This window comes from Mauremys mutica, chromosome 5 (genome assembly GCF_020497125.1).
Source record: "Mauremys mutica isolate MM-2020 ecotype Southern chromosome 5, ASM2049712v1, whole genome shotgun sequence".
Taxonomy (NCBI): Eukaryota; Metazoa; Chordata; order Testudines; family Geoemydidae; genus Mauremys; species Mauremys mutica.
The window spans coordinates 39551749-39572991 of record NC_059076.1 but is presented as its reverse complement, the minus strand read 5'-3'; the positions used below and the strand labels follow the sequence as shown (position 1 = coordinate 39572991).

General features: G+C 43.5%; 1 protein-coding gene across 2 annotated transcripts in view; it reads right to left on the bottom strand.

Annotated features, from left to right (window-relative positions):
* LOC123371079 (all-trans-retinol dehydrogenase [NAD(+)] ADH4) overlaps positions 1 to 21243 on the bottom strand; it is a 47010-nt gene that overhangs the window by 19249 nt on the left and 6518 nt on the right. The window contains exon 1 of one of the 2 annotated variants that reach the window (XM_045018261.1): positions 7780 to 7928. The exons of the other annotated variant lie outside the window; for it this stretch is intronic. Within the exon in view, the coding sequence (XP_044874196.1) occupies positions 7780 to 7797 (18 nt within the window). The 5' untranslated portion in view covers positions 7798 to 7928. Of the gene's footprint in view, positions 1 to 7779; positions 7929 to 21243 lie in introns of those variants that run through there. 2 annotated transcript variants of the gene reach the window in all.

The window sequence follows — 21243 nt, the reverse complement described above, 5'->3', positions numbered from 1 at the left end:
TGTCAATCACAATAGCTTTATTTGGCTCCCTTAAGTCCACACAAAGGTGAATGCCTCCACCATTCTTCTGCATCTCTACTATAGGTGAAACCCATTCCAAGAATTAATCTCATCAATAATGTCATTTTGAACAAGTTTTCTAAGTTCCTCTGAAACAGCTTCCCTAACTGAAAATGGCAAGCGCCGTAATTTCTGTCGTACAGGCATCACATGATTCCGCATTTTAATTTTATGCAGAAACCCATAAGCATAGCCGAGTTTCTCCTCAACCTGGTGTTGGGTCCCAGCTGAAACTGGTGTGTACCACAAGAGTGCTTTGCTAAGGAAGATCAATTTGTCCATTAACTACCCTAAGATTTAAAGCAGCCAATAAATCTCGGCCAAGGACAGGAGTGCCTTTGTGGACAATGTAGAACTCTGCATTTACACAGCAATCACCAAAAGTAACTAGTGCTGGCAAGCAGCCATGTAATGGAATATGGTTTTTCAAATAGCACACCAACTCAAGTTTGGGTTCAGTAAGAGGCACATCTTTAAAGTAATGCAAATAGATGGAATCAGGTAGTATAGGTACTGCTGAGCCAGTGTCCAACATTAGCTGAATAGAGTGTGATTTGCCTGAGGGTATGGCGGAAACGTTTACAGTGCACTTTATCTGTTCTGGAATATGTGCAGTAGTGATTTTGTCCACACTCAGCACAGTAACATCTGGTATTGTAACTGCATGCACCTGTTGATTGAACTGGCTACTGCGACATACTTTAGCAAAATGCCCAATCTTTTTTGCAATGATTGCACTGAGCTGCTTTTGCTGGACATCCTGTGTAACTTGCAAGATGTTGTGGGGATCCACAGCGAAAGCTTTTACTGTATTTTGCATTTGCTGATTCAGTGGCTTATTAGTTTTCTTCTTGCAATTGTTTGTCTGCAGCGATAGTGAACTTTTCTGCAAAGAACTGGACTGTGCCTCCTGTATCTTTGCTCATTATTTTGGCTTCAGCTGTAGCTGACTCAATCTGACTAGCAATGGTTATTGCTTTTTCTAGTGTAAGTTGTGGTTCTAGAAGTAAGAGTTCTCTTACACGAAGCATGGTTGTTTTCTCAATGAGCTGGTCTCTAATCATCTCATCTGCCATATTCCCAAAATCACAAGTTACAATCAGACTCCTCAGGGAAGCAATATACTTCATTATAGTTTTCCCTGGTTTCTGCTCATGCTGGCGAAATCTGTAGCAATTAGCTACTACATTCACTTTTGGCACAAAAACGTTCTTTAATGCAGTGAGTGCAGTCTCATATTTATCATATGCAAGGGGAAAAGTGTAAAATATAGGCTGCCCTTCTGCTCCAAGGCAGTGGATTAGCAGAGCACGCTTTCTTACTTCAGAAATCTCTATAGCACTGATTGCAAGCAGATAAGTCTCAAACATGTGGATCCAGGCAGTAAAAGCAATTGGAGGCTCACCTGGGCGTTGCAGAAAGGGTGCAGGTGGGTTCAGAGGCAGAAGATCCATCCTCGTCGCCAAAATGTTGTATCAACCAGGACTTTATTTTTAAAGTGGAAACCTCTTTACCAAGCTGCTGCTGCACCCTCTGTAACTCTCACTCTGCCTCCTCAAGTCCTCCCCCTCCTTCCTGTTTCCTGGCCTTTCAGATTCCCAACAGCCAGTGCTCCCAGTTCTAATAATACAGGTAGCATCTAAATACCACACTATTCTAACTAGAGCAGCCTGAATTGGGTAGTTGTGTCCTCAAAAATAGCTGAGAAAAGACACTGTGTTTGAGTCAATGTGTGCACTTTTTGTAAATGACATTTTACTTTTGTTTTTCTTTTAGCCAGCTAAGAAGCATAGAAATCAGAGCTGCCAACTGGCATCATTTTAAATGACTGAGAATTTTTAAAAAATTGAGTGAACTGTGACTGACTTACTAAAACCTATTGCAAAATCCAACTATATGGGTGAAATGCATCCCTGTGCAGAGGACCAGCATAGGCCTAGGATTAGGGTTAAAGCTGTGCAGAGGAACAGGCCAGAGTTGGGATTAGGTCCTAGTTGAGATTTAAGTGGTTGGGTAGGCCTTGTTCGGGCCTTCTGCACAGGGGTGTGAATTTCAGGTATATTGGCTTGATTGATGGTTGCCCTGCACCTTGTGTAGTAATTGACATCAGCACAATTAGTGTGCAAAGTCTTGTAAAAATGCTACCAGGTCAGAAAGGTAGCATTTTATTTCCACTTTTCACTCGCTCTGCACTGCTGTTCATGAAAGCACAAGGTTCAGTGTGTGACAATTTGGGGACTCTATGTGCAGCTGATGAATTCTGCTTCCTATTATGAAATTGTTTTATCATGGAATGCCTCTCGGTGGATCATTTGCTGACAGGGCTGTAGCACGTACCTACCGGACCAGGGACCACAGGGTCAGTCTTTAGATCTTAAATGATCACTTATTCAGGTGAGACAAAAGGCTGGTTTCTATCCATGAGGACAGATTTGCAGAGGGAGAGGTCACTTGGCAATGATGTCACCTGGTAGGGTTCTGTGGTCACCTGCCAAAGGAGGCTGGAGGTTATAAAAAAGAGGGCGTCTCAGCTGCCATTTTAGAAGCGGAGAGAGAGAGAGAGAGCGGGGAAGAGAAGAGACCAGAGCGTCCATATGCAGGAGGACAGGGGGGCAGAGAAAGGAACATGGACTTCATAGAGGACTCTGGACTTTGCCCAAAGAATTGTCCAGAGTGGTGGGGAAACTGAGGCAGGGAAAATACATATAGGCTTGTTTCGTACTTTGTATAGAATGGAGTATCTCTCAGGTGAAGTAAAGAGTAATGGTGTTTAGAATCCTCTGCAAAACCTGTCTGTGTGTCTGTCGGCTTTCACTGTCATGCACCCTTAAGGAGCTGAGCTGTAAACCAGAAAGCTCACCCCTTGGGTGGGATCATGGGGAATATGCAAGAGCTGCTGGGGAGGCTTGAGGGAGAATACACTAGTTTCCAGGCCTAAGCAGTTGGGCTGCAGGGTCCCTACTGCCAAGAGGGATGTCAGATACGAGGTCTGTGCCAGGAGTGCATGCCAGGAGGTCCAAAGTCAGGGACAATGCTTAAACTGTGCCCCACCCCAGCAAGCTAAGGCATGTGAGATTCAGCATTTAGATCCCCTCATAGCAGTCTGGCAAGTATCCCTCAAGGGGAGCTTGACCAGTCCCTGACAGGAGGCAGTGATGAATGGACCCTACAAAAGTAATATATTTTTTAAAGGCTGCCTTAGTGAATCTGTGTACTGTACACCAAGCATACTGGGCAGAACTGAGACTGTGAAATGCAGGGAGGTCGGAGGGTGAAGAAATCACTGTGGCACTTTTGAGGTGCAGCAGTCTAGGATCCTGCTGCAGAAGTGGTGTCCCTCAGTGGAGAAGCAGATAATTGTGCAGGGTGTAAAGGATTAGAAAGATGAACTGCTTTATTTGAACATGAGATTTTCTGATTTATTTATATTTTCAATGTTCATAAATAAACACAACACAATTTCAACTGAGGTTCTGTATGTTTTGAGCCAACATTTCCCCTTGTCTGGCTTGCAGGTATGACCAACAGTTTCTATCACATCAGGGTGGGACAGATTTTGCTCTAGTTTAAATCGGTAGTTCTGCTTGCCACAGACTCCTATTGAAGCTGTTCCACTTTGGATAAATAATTAAACCATCTTTGGAGCAGATGACTGGACCTGGGTCTTCCTCCTCCTACGCGAGTGCCATAGCCACCAGCTTACAGAGAAAAGACTTGTCCACGCGGCAATTTAGTGCGTGGCAAGCTAGGCTAGCACTAACTGGCTGTGTGACCTGCTACTGTGCACTAAAAATTCCAGAGATCAGGTCCCACAGGCAAGATAGGCATTCCCCAGCCTATCTTCACCTGGTTTGAGGATCTTGCTGGGGCTTAAGCATGAGATATGCATCCATATTCCTAGAGTGAAGTATAGTGCAGCTGCCTGGAGGTAGAAACTTAAGTGCCTAGGGAACTTTTATAGCAAGAACAGTACCGGGTTTACCACGGCACCAGTGGTGCCATGATGCCAGGTCCAGAGTTAGAAGGGGCCCCAGCCAGCCCAATCCCCTGGCCAGTGCCCCCCACCCCTTTCCACCCCTGCTCTACCCCAGCCCCACCCCCACTCCTCTGAGGACTGTTGCAGGGGTCGGGCACCCTGCACTCACCAGCGGCAGAAATTGGAGCGATCCGGCCCCAGCTCGCTCCGCTGGCTCCCAGCCACGCCGCCTGTGAGTGGTGGGGGGCAGTTCCCCCTGCCCCCCAAGCCTGGGGAGGAGATGGAGCAGTGGGGAAGGGGGAAGGGGCAAGGGATGGGGAAGAGAAGGGGAATGGGAAAGTGGGGGCCCAGCATATGGATCCCCTTGGCAGCGGATTGGGGTCCCCTGTTAAGCAGGCCCATCAAACCCTCAATCTGACAAGTCCCACCTCCCCTGCATCCGTACCACTCTGATGAGCCCCCCCAGACACCTTCCCCACTGAGTCCAAACCATCTACATACGGACCCCCACCCAAATGAACCCCACCTCCCCTGCACCCAGACCCCCCCACTGAGCTCTATCCACTTTCGCTTGTTCCCCCTGCAGACTCCTGTTGCCTCAGCACCTCGAACCTCCCTCTACATCCAGATCCCTCACTGAACTGCCTGCACCCAGACTGCCCCACACAGAACCTTCTTACCCCCATCTGGACCCCCCCACACTAAGTCCATCTGCACTTGGATCCTGCTGCCAGGCTGAGCCTCCCTGCCCACATCTGGTGTGCCTGGTGCAAAAGGGGCAGGGTCCCAGGGTGTTTCTGTGGCAGGAATGGCCCTTGTGCTGTGTCAGGGTCAGGTTCAGCCTCACTGCCAAGTCCCTGTCCCAGGGGGCGGGGGAGGCTGCAGGGTATTCTCCCATCTGTGTCCTGTGCTCCCCACTGCCATGGTGGAGCTTCCACATTTATTGTAAAAAAATTGCAGAATTTTAAAATATTATGCACAGAATTTGATGCAGAATTCCCTGAGGAATATGGGGCACTGTACAGCTGTGATGGTGGGACTGAAGGGGATGCTGGACAGTAGGGGATCTGTGGGTGGGGGAGCTAGGCCGGGGATATGGTGTGCAGGCTTCTGTGCAGTTGTGGTGGGAGGTCAGCAGGAGGGGTCTCTGGGCAGGGGGTGCTGGGCATAGCAGGTCTGGGGGCATTGGGATCTGTGGGGGAGGTCTCTGGGTGAGGGGGTGCTGGGCATAGCAGGTCTGGGGGCATTGAGATCTGTGGGGGCAGTCTCTGGGCGAGGGCGCTGGGCATAGGGATCTGTGGGGGGAGTCTCTGGGTGAGGGGGTGCTGGGCATAAGGGCAGGGCACTGGGCAGGGGGGCAGTGTGGAAGGGGCATGCTAGCAGCACAGGGCTGGGCAGGCCAGTGTGCGTCTAGCAGTTTTGGGTTTGTAAACAGTGCCCTTGTGCTGGGCTGAGTGGGGCCACCTCCCCCGTGCTGTGTCTCATTGCCCCCAAGCAGCCCCTGGCTCTGTGCACTGCCCCCCATCATATGTCCTATTTCCCCAGTGGGGGCCCACAAATATTTTTGGCACTGGGCCCACAAAAAAGTTAATCTGGCCCTACAAGAATGTAGGTGCTGAGTGAGTTTAGGCACCTACAGAGTTAAGTAGCACCCTAGGAGCATTTGTGGATTGCAGTGGAGCCTAAATCTGGGGTTTAGGTGCCTATGTCCCTTTGTGGATCTGGGCTTCAGATACTATGGTTATGCCGGGCTATGTTAGTATTTAAAAAAGACAGACTATATTTATCTGTGATCAACTTTTCATATAGAATATTAATCCAGATTCTATTAGGTTTGATGGAAATTGGGAATCTGAGGCTTTCAATTTAGCGTTCATCCTTCAAATCTTAAAATGTAATTTAAAAAACAATCAGATATGGGGCTCAAATATACAGCTAATTAAAACAATATTTTCTGGATTGCAGAACTTCAGCTGCTTTGTAGACAAGATGTTAGAGGAATAATCTAACAATCTGATCAAACAACTGTTCAGTTAATAGAACAATTAACATTAACTCAACTGCAGTCCTAATTTAATTTCCTTTCTAACAAAACAACTATTTAAATTAGGGTTCTGGTTTACTGTGGAACAGCCTCAAGCACAGTTTGTTGAAATGAATTCCTCTTGGCTTCCAATGTAACTAGATATTTATAACTGTCAGGAATGGAATCTTGCAATCAGTTAGCAACCTTTTTTGTCCTGTTATTTTTTCTTATTGCCATCATCCAGTATTTCATCATAACTCTCCCTATTAGTATTATATCTTTACAGTTTCTTGGAGAAATGTGAACTTGGACAGAGTTAATGGAATGAGAGTGCCTTGCAAAATAATTTATTAGGTGTAACTGTCAGGACCTAACCCTGCTTGCATTTAAATCATAGGAAGTTTTCCCTTATGCAAGCACTGGCCCCTATCTTCTCCTAGTTCAGCAGGTTACCACCCTGTCCTCATTGAGATATCTCTGAAAAACATTTTAACAATGCTCATGAGGACTGAGGCTGTAGTATTAATAATATAGAAAACAAAAACAAGCAAACTCTAAATTGTTTCCTCGTCCAGTTTTGGCAGTGTGCCCCGTCTCCTCTTTAGACCCTGCCCCTGCAAACACTTGTGCATAATCCTACTCATGTGAGCACTCCCCCTGAAGTCACATAAATAAGGTTACTGACATATAAATGTGTTCAGACCCTGAGAATGTAAATTTTTGGGGGCCCTTTAAATTGGGTCAGATTCTTATCCTTGCTCTGGTCCCATTGGGCTGCTAGAGTGGTGCAAAAAGACTGTAAAATTACCCTCAAGAGCTGATATGTTGCTTTTGCGTTACTCAGGACAGGGTTGGGACATTGTTTTGGGGGGTTTGCCCAGGGCTGGAGGAGGCATGGCTGGAGTGCTTTGCATTTCAGCAATTCCACCGATGTAATGCCCTTAAGAGCTATTCCAAGTCATGTTTGCCCCACTCCTTCCTGAGGAGCAACAAGCAGATTTCCAGCAAACTTGAGGCTGTACACCATTCTGTTTTGCAGAGTATATTGTCAATGCTAACCAAGTAATAATACTAAAATAAAGACTGAAGGATTGGGCCCCATGCAGCACTTAGCCCTAGGTCTGTAACATTCATATGCGATAAACCATACTAACATTCCAGGGAAACAGTTATACTTCTGACCAGGTACGCTGTACAACAGGGAATAAAAGTCAAACCATGGCATACGTCGGGGCAGCGCATGTAGCAGGAACGTGCTCTGTTCTCTGATTTGCCACATTTTGTCCTAGTCCAATTTTTTAAGATTAGATTTAATAAAAACCCTTTTCTGTGCATCTTAATTTCAGAAACAGCTTCTCTGCACAGTGGTGCACATCCCCCATGTTGCAGCACAGGGGTATTGCTCTCAGCCTGACCCTGCTACTCTCCATCCCAATTGTGTGACTGTCTTTCCCCCAAATCCCCAGTGAAATCAAGGAAACACCAGGACTGCAGCATCCCTTACTTTACTCTACACTTACTGCGCTCTACAGTGCCCCAAGCAGGAGACATGGGGACCCTTCAGAGCACTCTCCTTCTGTGCCACCCTTGTCATTGCTGCAAAGGAAGAGTGAACTATGTGGTACCTGCACAGCACTCTGAGCAGATGTACCCATGCTATGCAGTCAAATAGGAGGATTGGAAATCAGCACCAAACAAGCATACACCATTGTCTTACTTTTCCCACAGTGCTCATCTTCCTCCTCTCTGGAGTCTCTCTCAGGAAGGAGTCTGGGCTCAAAGAGTCGTGTTCAGATCAGCCGTGCTACCAGCGCCACAGGTACAGCCCACAAAAGTCTGTCTGTCCAGAGAGCAGCCTACACTGCCTTAAATAGTAGCTAGCATTTCCCTCATTCCACTCTCCTGTCCCCTCCTACCTCAGCACTCCTCCCCTCCTCTCCCAGTACTTCCTTCCCTGTATTTCCCATGATTTACTCAACCTTTTGTTTGCCTGAAATGAGAAATATTAAATATTCTAGTTCACAAAAGCAACTGTTTCTAACTCCATGGTAAACTACCAATGAACTTTATTAATCCCATATATGTTTCAAAGGCCTAGCAAAATACAGCTGCTGTTCATGCTGTATATCAAATACTAAGCAACAGGAACAGAGATACATCTTCACTTGGCTTGCACTCTGACTTGCCTGGTGATGGCAGAGGACAGATATATTTAGTATTATCTGTTGACTTTGAAGGGAGCAGGATTAATCTGTAATGGAAAGCCTCCTCTTGGTATATGTGCAGCTGGTGAAAGGGAAGAGAGCTTGGCAACAAGATCGATGAGAGAAATATACTGGTGCTTTACTTTGCAGCTGGTGAAAGCAAAACTGTACTAAAAATAAGTTAAAAGTAACGTGAAGCTCTGAGAGACTCCGTTTTAATACAGTAGACCCACTCTTATAAATAATTCTGAACTGATCTCTTATTAACGTTCCAAAAAAGTAGTCATTATGCAGATATCCAGTGCTAAACGGATCCCTTGACAATTCATTGGAGCTCTACTAGTAAAGTGAAGTTGTACACCTAACCTTAAAGTCAATAATTTGAATTGTTTCTTTTAGTCTCTATCATATGTATTATATACAGCACCAGCAATACAAATTTTGAAATTGAAATTTGAAATTGCCACACAGATTTTTAACTTTTCAACTGCATTGATTTGATTCATGATACACTTAGAGAGTCAGATTTATTTACGCAGTACAGACTTTATTGAAAGGGAGTCTGGGCTCAATCCTGTTCTCATTGAAGTTTATGGGAGCAGGGCTGAATCCTGTAGCCTTGAAATGTATACACCAAGAAGTTTTAACAGCCAAAACCTACATTTTGGACTACGACAAACGTAGTGGTACCCTTTTATTATTGATGATAATACTCTGCATTTGTTTAGCTCCTTTCAGCAGAGAATCTCAAAGCCCTTTACAAAACACTCTTTTTAGCATTTGTAAAGGTCTTTCAAATTCAGGGAGTAACAATGCAAAGTAAGCTCTTCAGGACAGGTCTGTCTCTTTCTGTGGGACTTTTAGTTTTATTCTATGTATGTGCAGCACCTAACAATGGCATCCTGATCTATAATACAAATATATACATTATATTATAATTAATAAAAGGATGCTAGTTAGTTTGTCACAGTCTCATATGCAGGGGTGAAAGTAACTTAAAAGGACTTACCGGTACTCTGGAGTCCTAAGCAGGGGCATGGCCTCAACCAGAAGGGGGCATGGCCTTTAGAGTCCAGACCCTTTAAATCACTGCTGGAGCTACCAGCTGCAGAGATGGCTAGGGGCCCCAGGGGCCATTTAAAGGGCTGGGGTCTCCAGCCACTGCTGCTGCCACGGGCCCTTTAAATCGTTGCCTGAGCCCCACTGTCGGTGCTGGCAGAGATTTAAAGGGCCTGGGGCAGTAATGGCGGCCAAAGCCCTTTAAATTGCCACTTGGGGAAGCCGGTCTGGTACGGTGTACAGGCTCTTGCCGGTACACCATACTGGGGCGTACTGGCTTACTTTCACCTCTGCTCATATGTAAAGTGTATTGTTGTAGACGTGTTGGTCACAGAATATTAGAGAGAGATGGTGGGAGAGGTAATATCTTTTATTGGATCAACTTTTGTGGGTGAAGAAGAGCTCTGTGTAGTTCAAAATCTTGTCTCTTTCAACAAAAGTTGGTCCAATAAATGATATTACCTCACCCACCTTGTGTCTCTCTAATATGTAGACAATAATAATTGGGTTTAAATACAGCTTGGGGCTAGTCTACAGTCTTTTAGTAGTAGTATACCCATTTTCCAGATAGTGGGGGGAAAACAAGGATGTTAAGTGACTTTGCCAAGGTCACATAGAAAGCTTGTAGTAGAGCCAGTGAAAGAATTTGGGAGTCTTGGCTTCATCCCTTGCTCTAGCCCTCTGAATACATTGCCTCCTTTAGCTGTAGGGGCCAGATTTATAAAGATGTGCATGTCCTTTTGTATGTGTCTTGAATAGTCTTAACATTTTTATGTCAGTTCTGTGGTAATATTATGAACTTAAGAGTTAATTTGTGAGGTCCTTATTTGGGTTTGTTGGTATAGAAATAGAAGTCAGGTTCTGGAACAAAGAGTGCTAATTTGCTTTGAACATAATTAAGCATTTGCAGTAAAGGCTGGTTTCTCTATTGTGCACATAGGTTGTAACAAACCTACTGATATACTGTCTGCTCCAGTGGTTTTGCTAGGCTGGAAGGCTTGTTAACTTGCAAAATTTCATTCAGTAAGATTTCTGGGGAAATTTTTAATTTTCAAAAAGATTTGATGTTATTGTGCATCTCTTGGCAGTGTGTGCTAAGACTACATGAGAGATTTATATTTTGAGGGTAGTATTGGGAAGCGTGAATGGACTAGGTCTTTAGGTGATAAAGGGATTTATTTATTTAATGGCATTCTGTATTATAATATCACCTTATTGTTATTACTGAAATAAAATGTGCTGTTTCTCTTGTCAATCAGGCATGTAATTGGCTAATCTTATCTCTCCATCCATAGCTCCTTTGTTTTGCTTTGAGCAACAGCCTTCAGTATCTCTCCACTGAAGCTTATTTTTTTTGTTCTGTCTTGTGTACACTTGGCGATAAACAGATCATACTTTGACTTTCCTATCGTGAAACTTTTTTTATATTAACATTATGTTGTGTTTGTATTACTATAGTTAATCAGAAGCAAAAAAGTGTTGTGGGGCCTTAATCATTGCCTTGAAGGCTTTTCACAGTATGTTGGACATTGACATTAATCTTTAAAGAAATTTTTACTTTAAAAATCCCTAGAATGTTCAAAGAGGTGCTTAGTAACTGGAGCTGGGTCACAACACCACAGAACATAACATAAGAAAGGCCATACTGGTCAGACCAAAGGTCCATCTAGCCCAGTATCCTGTCTTCTGACAGTGGCCAATGCCAGGTGCCCCACAGGGGATGAACAGAAGAGGTAATCAAATGATGCATCCCCTGTCACCCATTCCCAGCTTTTGGCAAACAGAGGCTAGGGACACTATCCCTGCCCAGCCTGGCTAACAGCTGTTGATGGACCTATCCTCCATGAACTTACCTAGTTCTTTTTTTGAACCCTATTATAGTCTTGGCCTTCACAACATCCTCTGGCACAGGTTGATTGTGTGTTGTGTGAAGAAATACTTCCTTTTGTTTGGTTTAAACCTGCTGCCTATTAATTTTATTTGGTAACCCCTAGTTCTTGTGTTATTTGCTCCTTCTCATAGCACTTCCTTATTTACTTTCTCCACACCGGTCATGATTTTATATAATTCTACACAGTGTTTCTCAGAAGAAATCTGTATTGAGAAAAACTATTAATGGGAAATGTTCCAAGCAGGTTCTAGGTAGAAAGCATAGTCCCCTCTGTTCTGTCTTAATTTTTTATTTACCAAGAATGGCTTGAGAGGTTTCAGCCAAATCAGGGTCTCATTCTAGCACATAAGGAAGCAGTTTATACCAACTGCTTCCTTTGTCCACTAACCTGTTGTGTGTTTTTTTTTTGGCATGCCCAAAACTCAGTGACTTAAATATTACTTAATGCCACTTAGGGCCCTTGTTTGGGAACAGAAAGCCTGATCCTGCTTTATTGCACACCTCAGATTCCAGAGGCTGAAACCTCTGAAGCCTACTGAATGTTTGGGGTGCACAAGGAAAGCAGGAATAGAATCCTTATTGTGCAAAACCAAAACTTAAGTGATATTAGGCAGCAGAAAAATCACAATGGCTTCTGCAAGATGAAATAAGGGTCTGAACACAGGTAAGGTGAAAGTGGCCCTACTGATGTATATGTCTCTTCTTCTCTGAGAAATTGCATATGTCCATTACACTAGGTGCAGCCACACCTTGTGCATTGGTGAGTTCTCCCCAGCAGTACATGTAGGGGCAGCCATGCTGTGCCCTGATGTCCCTCATGCTCCCAAACAAGGCTAGAAAGGGCAGAGCTGCCCCTGCCTATTCTTCAGTTCCTTCCTACTGTCCATGGTTGGTGGTCAGCACATACTGTGAACTTGCCTTTCTAGCTAGTTGTAAGCTTAGCTCTAGTTAGTGGTACTTATTTGAGTCCCTTAGGCCCTCTTTTCTTTCAGTTACTACTGCATCAAGGGAAGATGTGAGTGTGGGGAAAGCAGACCCACAGTCCCTTTGATAGGGTTGCCAGGTGTCTGGTTTTCAAACAGAACGTCTAGTCGAAAAGGGACCCTGGTGGCTCTGATCATCATAGCTAACCAGGCCTTTAGAAGTCTGGTTGGTGGCGCAGAGGGGCTAAGGCAGGCTCCCTGCCTGCCGTGGCGCTGCACAGCTCCCGGAAGCAGTGGCATGTCCCCCTCCAGCTCCTACGAGTAGGGGCAGCCAGGGGGCTCCACACGCTGCCCCAGCCCCAAGTGCCAGCTCTGCAGCTCCCATTGGCTGGGAACCACAGCCAGTGGGAGATGCAGGGGCAGTGCCTGTGGACAGGGCAGTGTGCAGAGCTGCTTGGCCACACCTCCATGTAGGAACTGGATAAGGGACATACTGCTGCTTCTGGGAGCTGCCTGAAGTAAGCCTGCATCCTTGACCCCCTCCCATGCCCCAACTCCTACCCCAGCCCTGATCCACTGCCCACCCACCAAACCACTCAGTCCCATCCCAGAGCACCCTCCTGCACCCCAAATCCCTCATCCCTGGTCCCACACCAGAGCCCACGACCCCAGCCAGAGCCCTCACTCACCCCCACACCCCAACCCCCTGACTTAGCCCAGAGCTCCCTCCCATACTTTGAACCCTTCAGCTCCACCCTCCAGCCTGGACCCCCTCCTGCACTGCAAACCTTTCATCCCTAGCCCCATCTCAGAGCCTGCACCCCCAGCTGGCGCCCTCACCCCAACCCCCTGCCCCAGTCTGGTGAAAATGAGCAAGTGAGTGAGTGTGGGGAGAGCGAGCAACAGAGGAAAGGGGATGGAGTGAGCAGGGGGCAGGGCCTCAGAGAAGGGGCAGGGCAGGGGCATGGGTGTTCAGTTGTGCGAGTACAAAGTTGGCAACCCCACTCTGATGAAGCTCCTAGCTCCACCTCCATTGAGAGCAGCTGGGGAGTCACATAATATAATGGACATATGCAGTCAGTCGAAGAAGAAAAGACGATTACTCACGTCTTGTAACAGGTGTTCTTCTAAATATGTTGCATAAGTCCATCACCCCAGTGCCTCTCAACCTTTCCATTTTACTGTGCCCCTTTCAGGAATCTGATTTGTCTTGTGTAGCTCAAGTTTCACCTCACAAACTATTTGTTTGCAAAATCAGATAAAACCCACACACGAGTGTCACAGCGCACTTACTGAAAAATTGCTTACCTTCTCGTTTTTACCATATAATAAAATAATTCAATTGGAATATAAATATTGTACTTATATTTCACTGTATAGTCTACAGAGCAATATAAACAAGACATTTATGAAATTTTAGTTTGTACTGACTTTGCTAGTGCTTTTTCAGTAGCCTGTTGTAAAACTAGGCAAATATCTAGATGAGTTGATGTATCCCCTGGAAGACCTCTGCATAATCCATGGGGAACACATAGCCCTGGTTGAGAACCACTTGATTACACGACCTGCCTTTCGTCCCCAGCACATGGGAGTCCATCATCTAAGATTCTGGTATGAAGGAACTGAAGGATGGGTGGGATGTCTCCACCCTTCATATTCTCAGCTTGGAGCACAAGGGATGCCTCTAGGGTACAACTAGGGAAATCTTTCCAGTACTGGTGCATGAAGTGCATGCTCACCTAGTGTAATGGACATAGGTAACAACTGGAGAACCACCATTATGAGAAGTCAGTAATTGATTCTTTCCCACTCCATGCCATATTCTGGTGCCTGCCCTGTGGTCCCTTCATATCATCCGATGATATTGTACATTTTAAAAATTATTTCTTACAGCAAGTTGTGAGAGACTCTGTAAGAATGGGTGTTAACTGGTTCTGATCAGCAATCTCCGTCAGCAGCATGGACACCATTTCCCCCCATGTTCTTACATAGTCACCGTTTCCCAACAACTAAACCAATAGAGGCTTGATCCCACAAGAGGCTGGGCATCTGGTCCTGATACAGCAAAACACTTAATCATGTGCTTAACTTTAAGTACACGAGGAGTCTTACTGAAGTTAAGTATTACTGGATCAGGACCACAGTACTGCTCAGTAGCTGTAGGATTCAACCCTAAGTGAGTTCTTGGGGAGGCAGGATGGTCTGCTGTTAAGACAGAAGACTGGGACCCAGAGAGCTGGATGCTATTCCAGGCTCATCTACAGACTTCCTGTGTGACTTTGGTCAAGCGTAAATAACTCTGAACTTCAGGTTCTCAATTCTTAAATTAGATGAACTAATAATATTTACCTACCTACATGTCAACCTCAAAGAGATGCCCTGTGAGACTTTGTTTTTGTAAAGCATTTTGAGATTTAGATGGCAGATGCTCTAAAAGAGCAAAGGATTATTTATTACTCAGATACACCTATAGACAAATTTTAATAATGTTGTACAGTACTCCAAGTTCCTGGATGGGAGGATGGGCAAGTGTTACTTTATTAATTAAGGGCTCCACTTTGCTATTGACTTCAATGAAGGAGTATTGGGGCCAGATTTATAATCAGAATAAAGTTTATTATGGCTTAATAGGAGGGAACCTATACAACTCATTGCTTCTGGTTCTGTCTTTTCTTTATCTCTTGCTTTTGCATTATGCAGAATATGTTGCTAGGTTTATTTCATACAGTAAATTGAAAACAATTGCTAAAAAAATCAAACTGCAGTCAATCTTTTATAGTAAGGACTGTTTAAGATGTTCTGCTTATCTGTCATTAACTAGTGTGACTTCACATTTTTCCCTTCATATCTAGAATTATGAGAGACAATAAATCTTGCCTAAAGTGGCAAATAATGAGAAAACTGTTACTATTGTATCATGGAAAAATGATTTCAAATACGTCTGATATAATATTTAGCAGGAAATGTAAGAATAGCTTGGAAATGACATCTGTGAAGTCTGCAACATACAGAATACAAGAGTAATCTCTCCTAACTACATAGCAACCATACACTGCAAGGTTTAACAAATTCAAAGTGTACTATGGTTTCAGTAAACATTTCTCATTGTGTATTTCAAAGTTACTGTAATAGTGGGTGTGCTTATTAGGTTCATGTAAAGCATCTAACACAAATGGGAGCCTGATCTTAGTTGAGGCCTCTAAGTGTATTAGAAAAGAAATAAATTGTACTAAATAAATTGTTGCTCAGTTTTCTGGGAGAAAACTATCCCGCAGTAGAATTAAAAGGAAACTAATGAAAATTGAAGCCAAGTACAGAGAGCACCTTTAAATAGTTCCATAACAAAAGTCCTACACCTACCCTTAAAGGTACTGTAGAGTCCCTAACCAGGAGTTTAAAATACAGTATGATATCCTGTCACCTGCACTGTATAATCTAGCCCAAGTGCAGAGTCTGTGACTTCCTATCTCCAAAACAAGCAGTATGAAGCACCCAGAGCTGAACACTCCAGATCCCAATTCAAACTGGCAATATTTAGGTTGATAGCTAAAAAACCTCTAGTTAATGGTCTGAAACCTGTGAACTAGAATCCAGTTCCAGAACAATGGCTTGGGTTAATCTCTAATTCAATTTTATATTCCTTGTATTTAAAAAAACAACAACACCTCCTGGGTACACTGCAATATAGCAAGGTAAGCTACCACCCTGATTTTTCTACAAGTTAGAGGAATCTCTGTCCCAGATCCACGGGAGAACCACTAGACCACAGCTGATCACAAACTGCTCTTGCTGTTTGTTTCTTGGTGACCTAGTGCAAGACTGCATGGGCACAAGTTCAACTCTGTAAACTACCTGCTGCTCAGCAACCCTTATAATAGTTGCTGCCCCTGTCCTGCAGAAGTTAATTTTGGTGTTGATTGCCTGACATAAAACCCAAATAGCTTTTTTTACTGTTTTCTCAGTATTTTCCCCTTTTCATTGTGGCTTTATTCATCTTTAAACAATATTACCTTAAAGAAACACATTTGCAGTAAACTTGTAGGTGCAATGGGATTGTTCATAAAACTGCTATAATTGCCAACAGAAAAAGCTATTTGTAATGCATCTCTGCTGACTTACTTGCTGGTTGCTAGGCTTCTCTTTTGCTTTACGATTAACACTTTGCAATCTCAGTTGTAAAACTTAATGGAGGGGAAAGGAAATAAGGAGAAAAAAAGGATCATTAGGAAATCCATCTTTTACACTCACAAGTAAAGGCAAAGCAAAAATAAAATTATGGGTCCCAGTCCAGTAAAGAAAACCATGGGGCAGGAGCCCTGTGTCTGTACAGAACCCCATTATGCCAGCCTGGGTCTCTTTAGGGCAGTGGAATAGTGAACTTAACCGACTGTACTTCTAGAAGAATTCTGTCTCAGTTACGTGTGCAAAATGCCACCCTTTTTGAGGATATGATGAGTTTGTTGTGAAGTATTTTAGGTCACTGCAGGGAATAAGTGATTATGTAATGCCATAAATGGCACTCTTGCTTTTTAGAAGATGTATGTTCATTAGTTTTGTTGTGGTTGGGTTGCTGTCTCTATATTTGGTTCCCCAAATGGGCCTGTTTAGGTGGTGGTACTGAGGGAAGCATAGTGCCTTGCAGAATCCACCCTTTAATCCTTACGGTCTCTTACACAGCTGGTCCCACATGCAGTATAGCTTTGTACTTTCCATGAATTTCCTTATGACTTTCAAATAGTCTTATTTCAACATTTCCTTATGTATTGTCCATCATAACTGACTTGCTTTATCTGAAGTAGAAGCTAAATATTTATGCAGGAAATAGATTTTAGAAAATGTTCTTTGTCATTCTTCTTGTAGTTACAGGTAATGTTTCCCAGAATAGATATCCTAGCTGAACAATATGCCTTCTGCATTATCATCACCACACTAACAATAAGCAATTGCCTTTTTAATGTGCTCTTCCATATATTGTTTAAAAAATTACAGAAAGGGGGGGGGGGAACATGGGATTAAGTATTATGGGCCTGATTCTGATCTCACCATTTTTACAATAGTGGAACGCCATTAGCTTCCATGAAATTACTCCCATTTCACATCAGTAGAACTGAAACCAGAATCAGGCATTGTATAAATAAAATAGTGTTACCCATTCAGTGGATCATAGTGCACCAGGAAAATACTCTGATATTTCTGAGCTCAAGAGTTTCCGATGTGAATCTCTGATTCTGCCTGAATTCATTCCAAGTCTTATATTTTTTAATAGAGCACCAATCACCATGGTAGCTAAGTGAAATAGATACTAAAAAACATGCTGGTCTTGGTCTTGTTAGTCCTTACACACTATGTATGATAGTCATTGGGCCTCGGCATCAGGGCATGCTAGGGCAGACAAAAGTCAGAGTTACTGCACTGAGAAGCATTAAGTCCCAAGCCACCCACATTCCTACTCCTCTAACTGAAGGGTAAAAGGTGGCAGATATAGGCAACAAATGGATGTGTCTGAGGAGACCTGGGATAAGTGTGATCCCCTGCATGTTTAACTGTGTGTCCTTCTCTAGACAGTGCTCTGTAGAGTGACTGTGGCTAGTTATTAGAGCGCAGGGCAGCTCCATTCATAGTGAGGCTCTGTTGAAGCATAAAATTGGCTGTTGACCATAAAAAATAAAGCTAGACAGTACTGTTGTGCAACTGACATGTTGACATTGACTGTGTCCATATCTTTTAAGCCAATCATAACATGGCCAAGCAAAAACACTGTATCAACAACCAGGCTTTTTGCTGTAGCATATTTTAGTTTTCTTTAATCATTCATTTTGGGGGAAAAAGTATTGTATTTACACATATAATATATTTAACAATTTCCTCTAGCTGTATATCCATCTTAAGGAAGCAGATCTCATTGCTTTAAAAAAAAGTGTATTGACATACAGTAATAGAAGGCCATGAGTAAATGCCACAATCCAAGTTAAACATCCTGTCTTCTGGCCTGATCAGTACACCACAGAATAGGCTTCAACACTGGGAGTGAGGCAAGATAAGTAAAGAGGCAAATCTTGGCATTAGTGACTAATGGCTGCTGCTTGTCCCTGTGGGATAGTACCAGAGTGAGATGAATACATACATGCTTTAATTATTAAACCATGTTTGTATTCAAGAGAATATGGAGGTGAAATGAAATGGGTACTGAAAGAAAAAAGTGCTTCAATGAAATGCTTTATTATAAACTAAATTATCAAAGGGATTAGATGGCTCAGAGAATCAGAGTCAATACCCCATTTCCACTGATCTGAATCTATCCCAGCTGGGGTGTGAGCAACTTATGTAAATGGACAGCTGCTGGTCTAGGTGACCTGAGCTATTGTTCTTAGTGTGAGTCCTGGAGGATAAGTCTCCATGGTACAAAAATCCATCACCACAATTGGCTCACCTTAGTCACTGTAGCAGAGAGATTCCAGCCCAGAGAGTGGGTGTATTACCCCTCCACCAACTTTTTTCATCATACCCAGAGTGCAGAGAACTTACACAGCCTGCTGCTGAATATATGCCCCTCAAAGCTGAATAACCTGGCCTCGGGATTTGGCCCGATATGCAGAATCTAAAAAGTTCAGTTTGTTAATTAAAAACAATGCTACTTTTATCCTCCATCCCAAGAACCAAGCGTGCAGAAAACAGGGAAAAGAGAACATGGCGCCAGGCGACATGCAACGGTAGGGGGGTTGCACTATTTCCTGCACTTTTGTTTTGGAAATTCTCTTCGGTTACTTGTTTGGGGATGTTGTAATGGCACCTGGCCTGCCTAGCAACAGGTGACTGTTGGATCATTTTAGCACATTTACAAATAAACCCTTTTGTCACCAAGAAAGTTTATTGGTATCACTGCATCACATCATACAATCATGATTTGAGAAAGCTAAAAACCATGATCAGCAGCAATTATACATTACTAAGCAAACACTATTCTTCTGTGCAGTTAGGTACAGTAATTCAATAGCTTCCTTATATGAACCCAAACTGTAATTCTCACCACCCAATTCATTGTTCATCCTGTCATTCATAAGTACATTGCATGGCAGTCAAGCCCACACCCCTCCCAAGCACTGACACCCCACCTCCCAATTAACTTGCTCTTCTCCCCCACCCCATTTTTATAGGTACTATTCCCCCTCTTCCACTGGGCCATGCAAGTCCATATAGTGGTTCTAGCTTGTTCCCTGTGATACCTCCCAGGAGATATTCTGATCAAATAAGGGGATCACAAGTCTCATACCCTGCTCCAATCTGGGTTGAGGTGGGTGAGTGTGACCTTTGGTCATTTTGGAAAGTCCCTCTCTCTTACTGATCATTCTGTAATATGTCACCAGACCTGCTCTAAAAAAAAAAAATACAGAAAACATGGCGTTTAACAGATGACTCCACAGGTGTGGAGTCAGCCCACCTCCTTTGGGGTACTGGTTAAAGGGTGCAAATGAGCTAAGTTAAAGTCCTCTGTATGTTCTGGATGTGATCAGTGATCTAATATGAACTACTGAAATATTTCTCACATTTTCACTTCTCCGTATTTCATTATCTCAGCATTTCTTAAAATATTCAGGGCTTTTTATTGGCAAAGAAAAAAGGCATTAACAATCATTTTACTTCACCAAGTAAGCTTTGATAATCAGAGGTAAGCCTATCTTATATTCTATTAATATAAACTGTACTTAAGGTAGAGAAACATTAGGAGTTTTCAGAGCAGCAACATTGAAGTTTATAGACAAGGCTTCACTCAGTTCCATTTCCTTCATGCTCTACCTATTCCTCTTTACCATGAATAGTTTTGCAATGGCTACATCTGTGGCAGTAACATTGCATGTTCACTCTTTAGATTTATTTTTGGAAAGTGCTGAGATGGCACTGACAGACACTAACAGTTGTCTATTTGGAAAAAGACAGCAATGCTCTGATTGGGGCTCCGTTAATATATTTTCTTATCAAGGTTATTTATAATCACACCATCGGAAGGCACCCCTGGGCCTTATTCTGGATCCTGTGCTCAGGCTTTTGAAGCTCGTGGCACAGAGAACATCCTTGCACTGCACCATATTAGACCTCACTTAAAAAGTTAAGTTTACAAATATTTTTGCCCAGCAGGATGATATTCTAATGGATTTCAAATCATCCGTCTATGGAATGTGTACATCCCTTTCTTCTCACAATGCAATCTTAAATTCTGGTGATTTTTGTAATAGCTGTTTATAGTTCTTGTTTAGAACTTTGTGCAGGAAGCTGTACTCCCATGGATTATGAGCATATCAGCACATCAATACCTACCGGACAGGAAAACTGCATCACTTTTGTGCTCTCCCCATACCTAGGGCTGCTGGGGGCTGATTCAGCTGCTTGCACACTTTATAGCAGCCTCAGGGCTGTTATGAACTTAGACTGGTTGATAATGGCCCTTCACTATGTCACCCAAAGATTGCAGAGGTGAGAGAGGATGGTAAACTGATCATGAGTGGGGTGTATGGGGAGTGGCCAAAGTGTGTCTAGGATCACTGGCTGATGTAACAGCCTCCAAGTGAATATTATCAGCCAGTATAAGTTATAGTAGTCCTGAGCATGCTCTAAGTTGGGCTGGGGCTTGACACAGCCCAGGGGAACGAGACAAAAGGTGGCATAGCATTCTGTCTTTAACCACATGCAAGTTGGCCAACTCTATGCCACATGCCTAGCCTTCCAATTACAGGTGTTACATAAATAGCAATTAGTACACACCAAAAGTTACAATGATTTGTATTTTATTGCTTAAAGTACTTAAGATATTTTATTAGTAGTGCAACATGAGAGAGAGGCTGGGTAATCAAGAGCACGTTTATCTCTCGTAACCTCCTCCCCTCCCCCTTCATTTTACTTGGAGCAAGAACAAACAGTTTCATTGGTTGGGGCTGTAATTATAGTAAACTAATAGCCCAGCTAGCTGCTGCATTTTCATACTAGGTATTGTGAGCTGTTCTCTCACCTGAAAATAATTATTTTGTACACAAAGTTTAAGATATAGGGCCTGATTTTACGAACACTATAGTGCATAATGCTTACCACCATGACTAGTCTCAAGGAGTTTA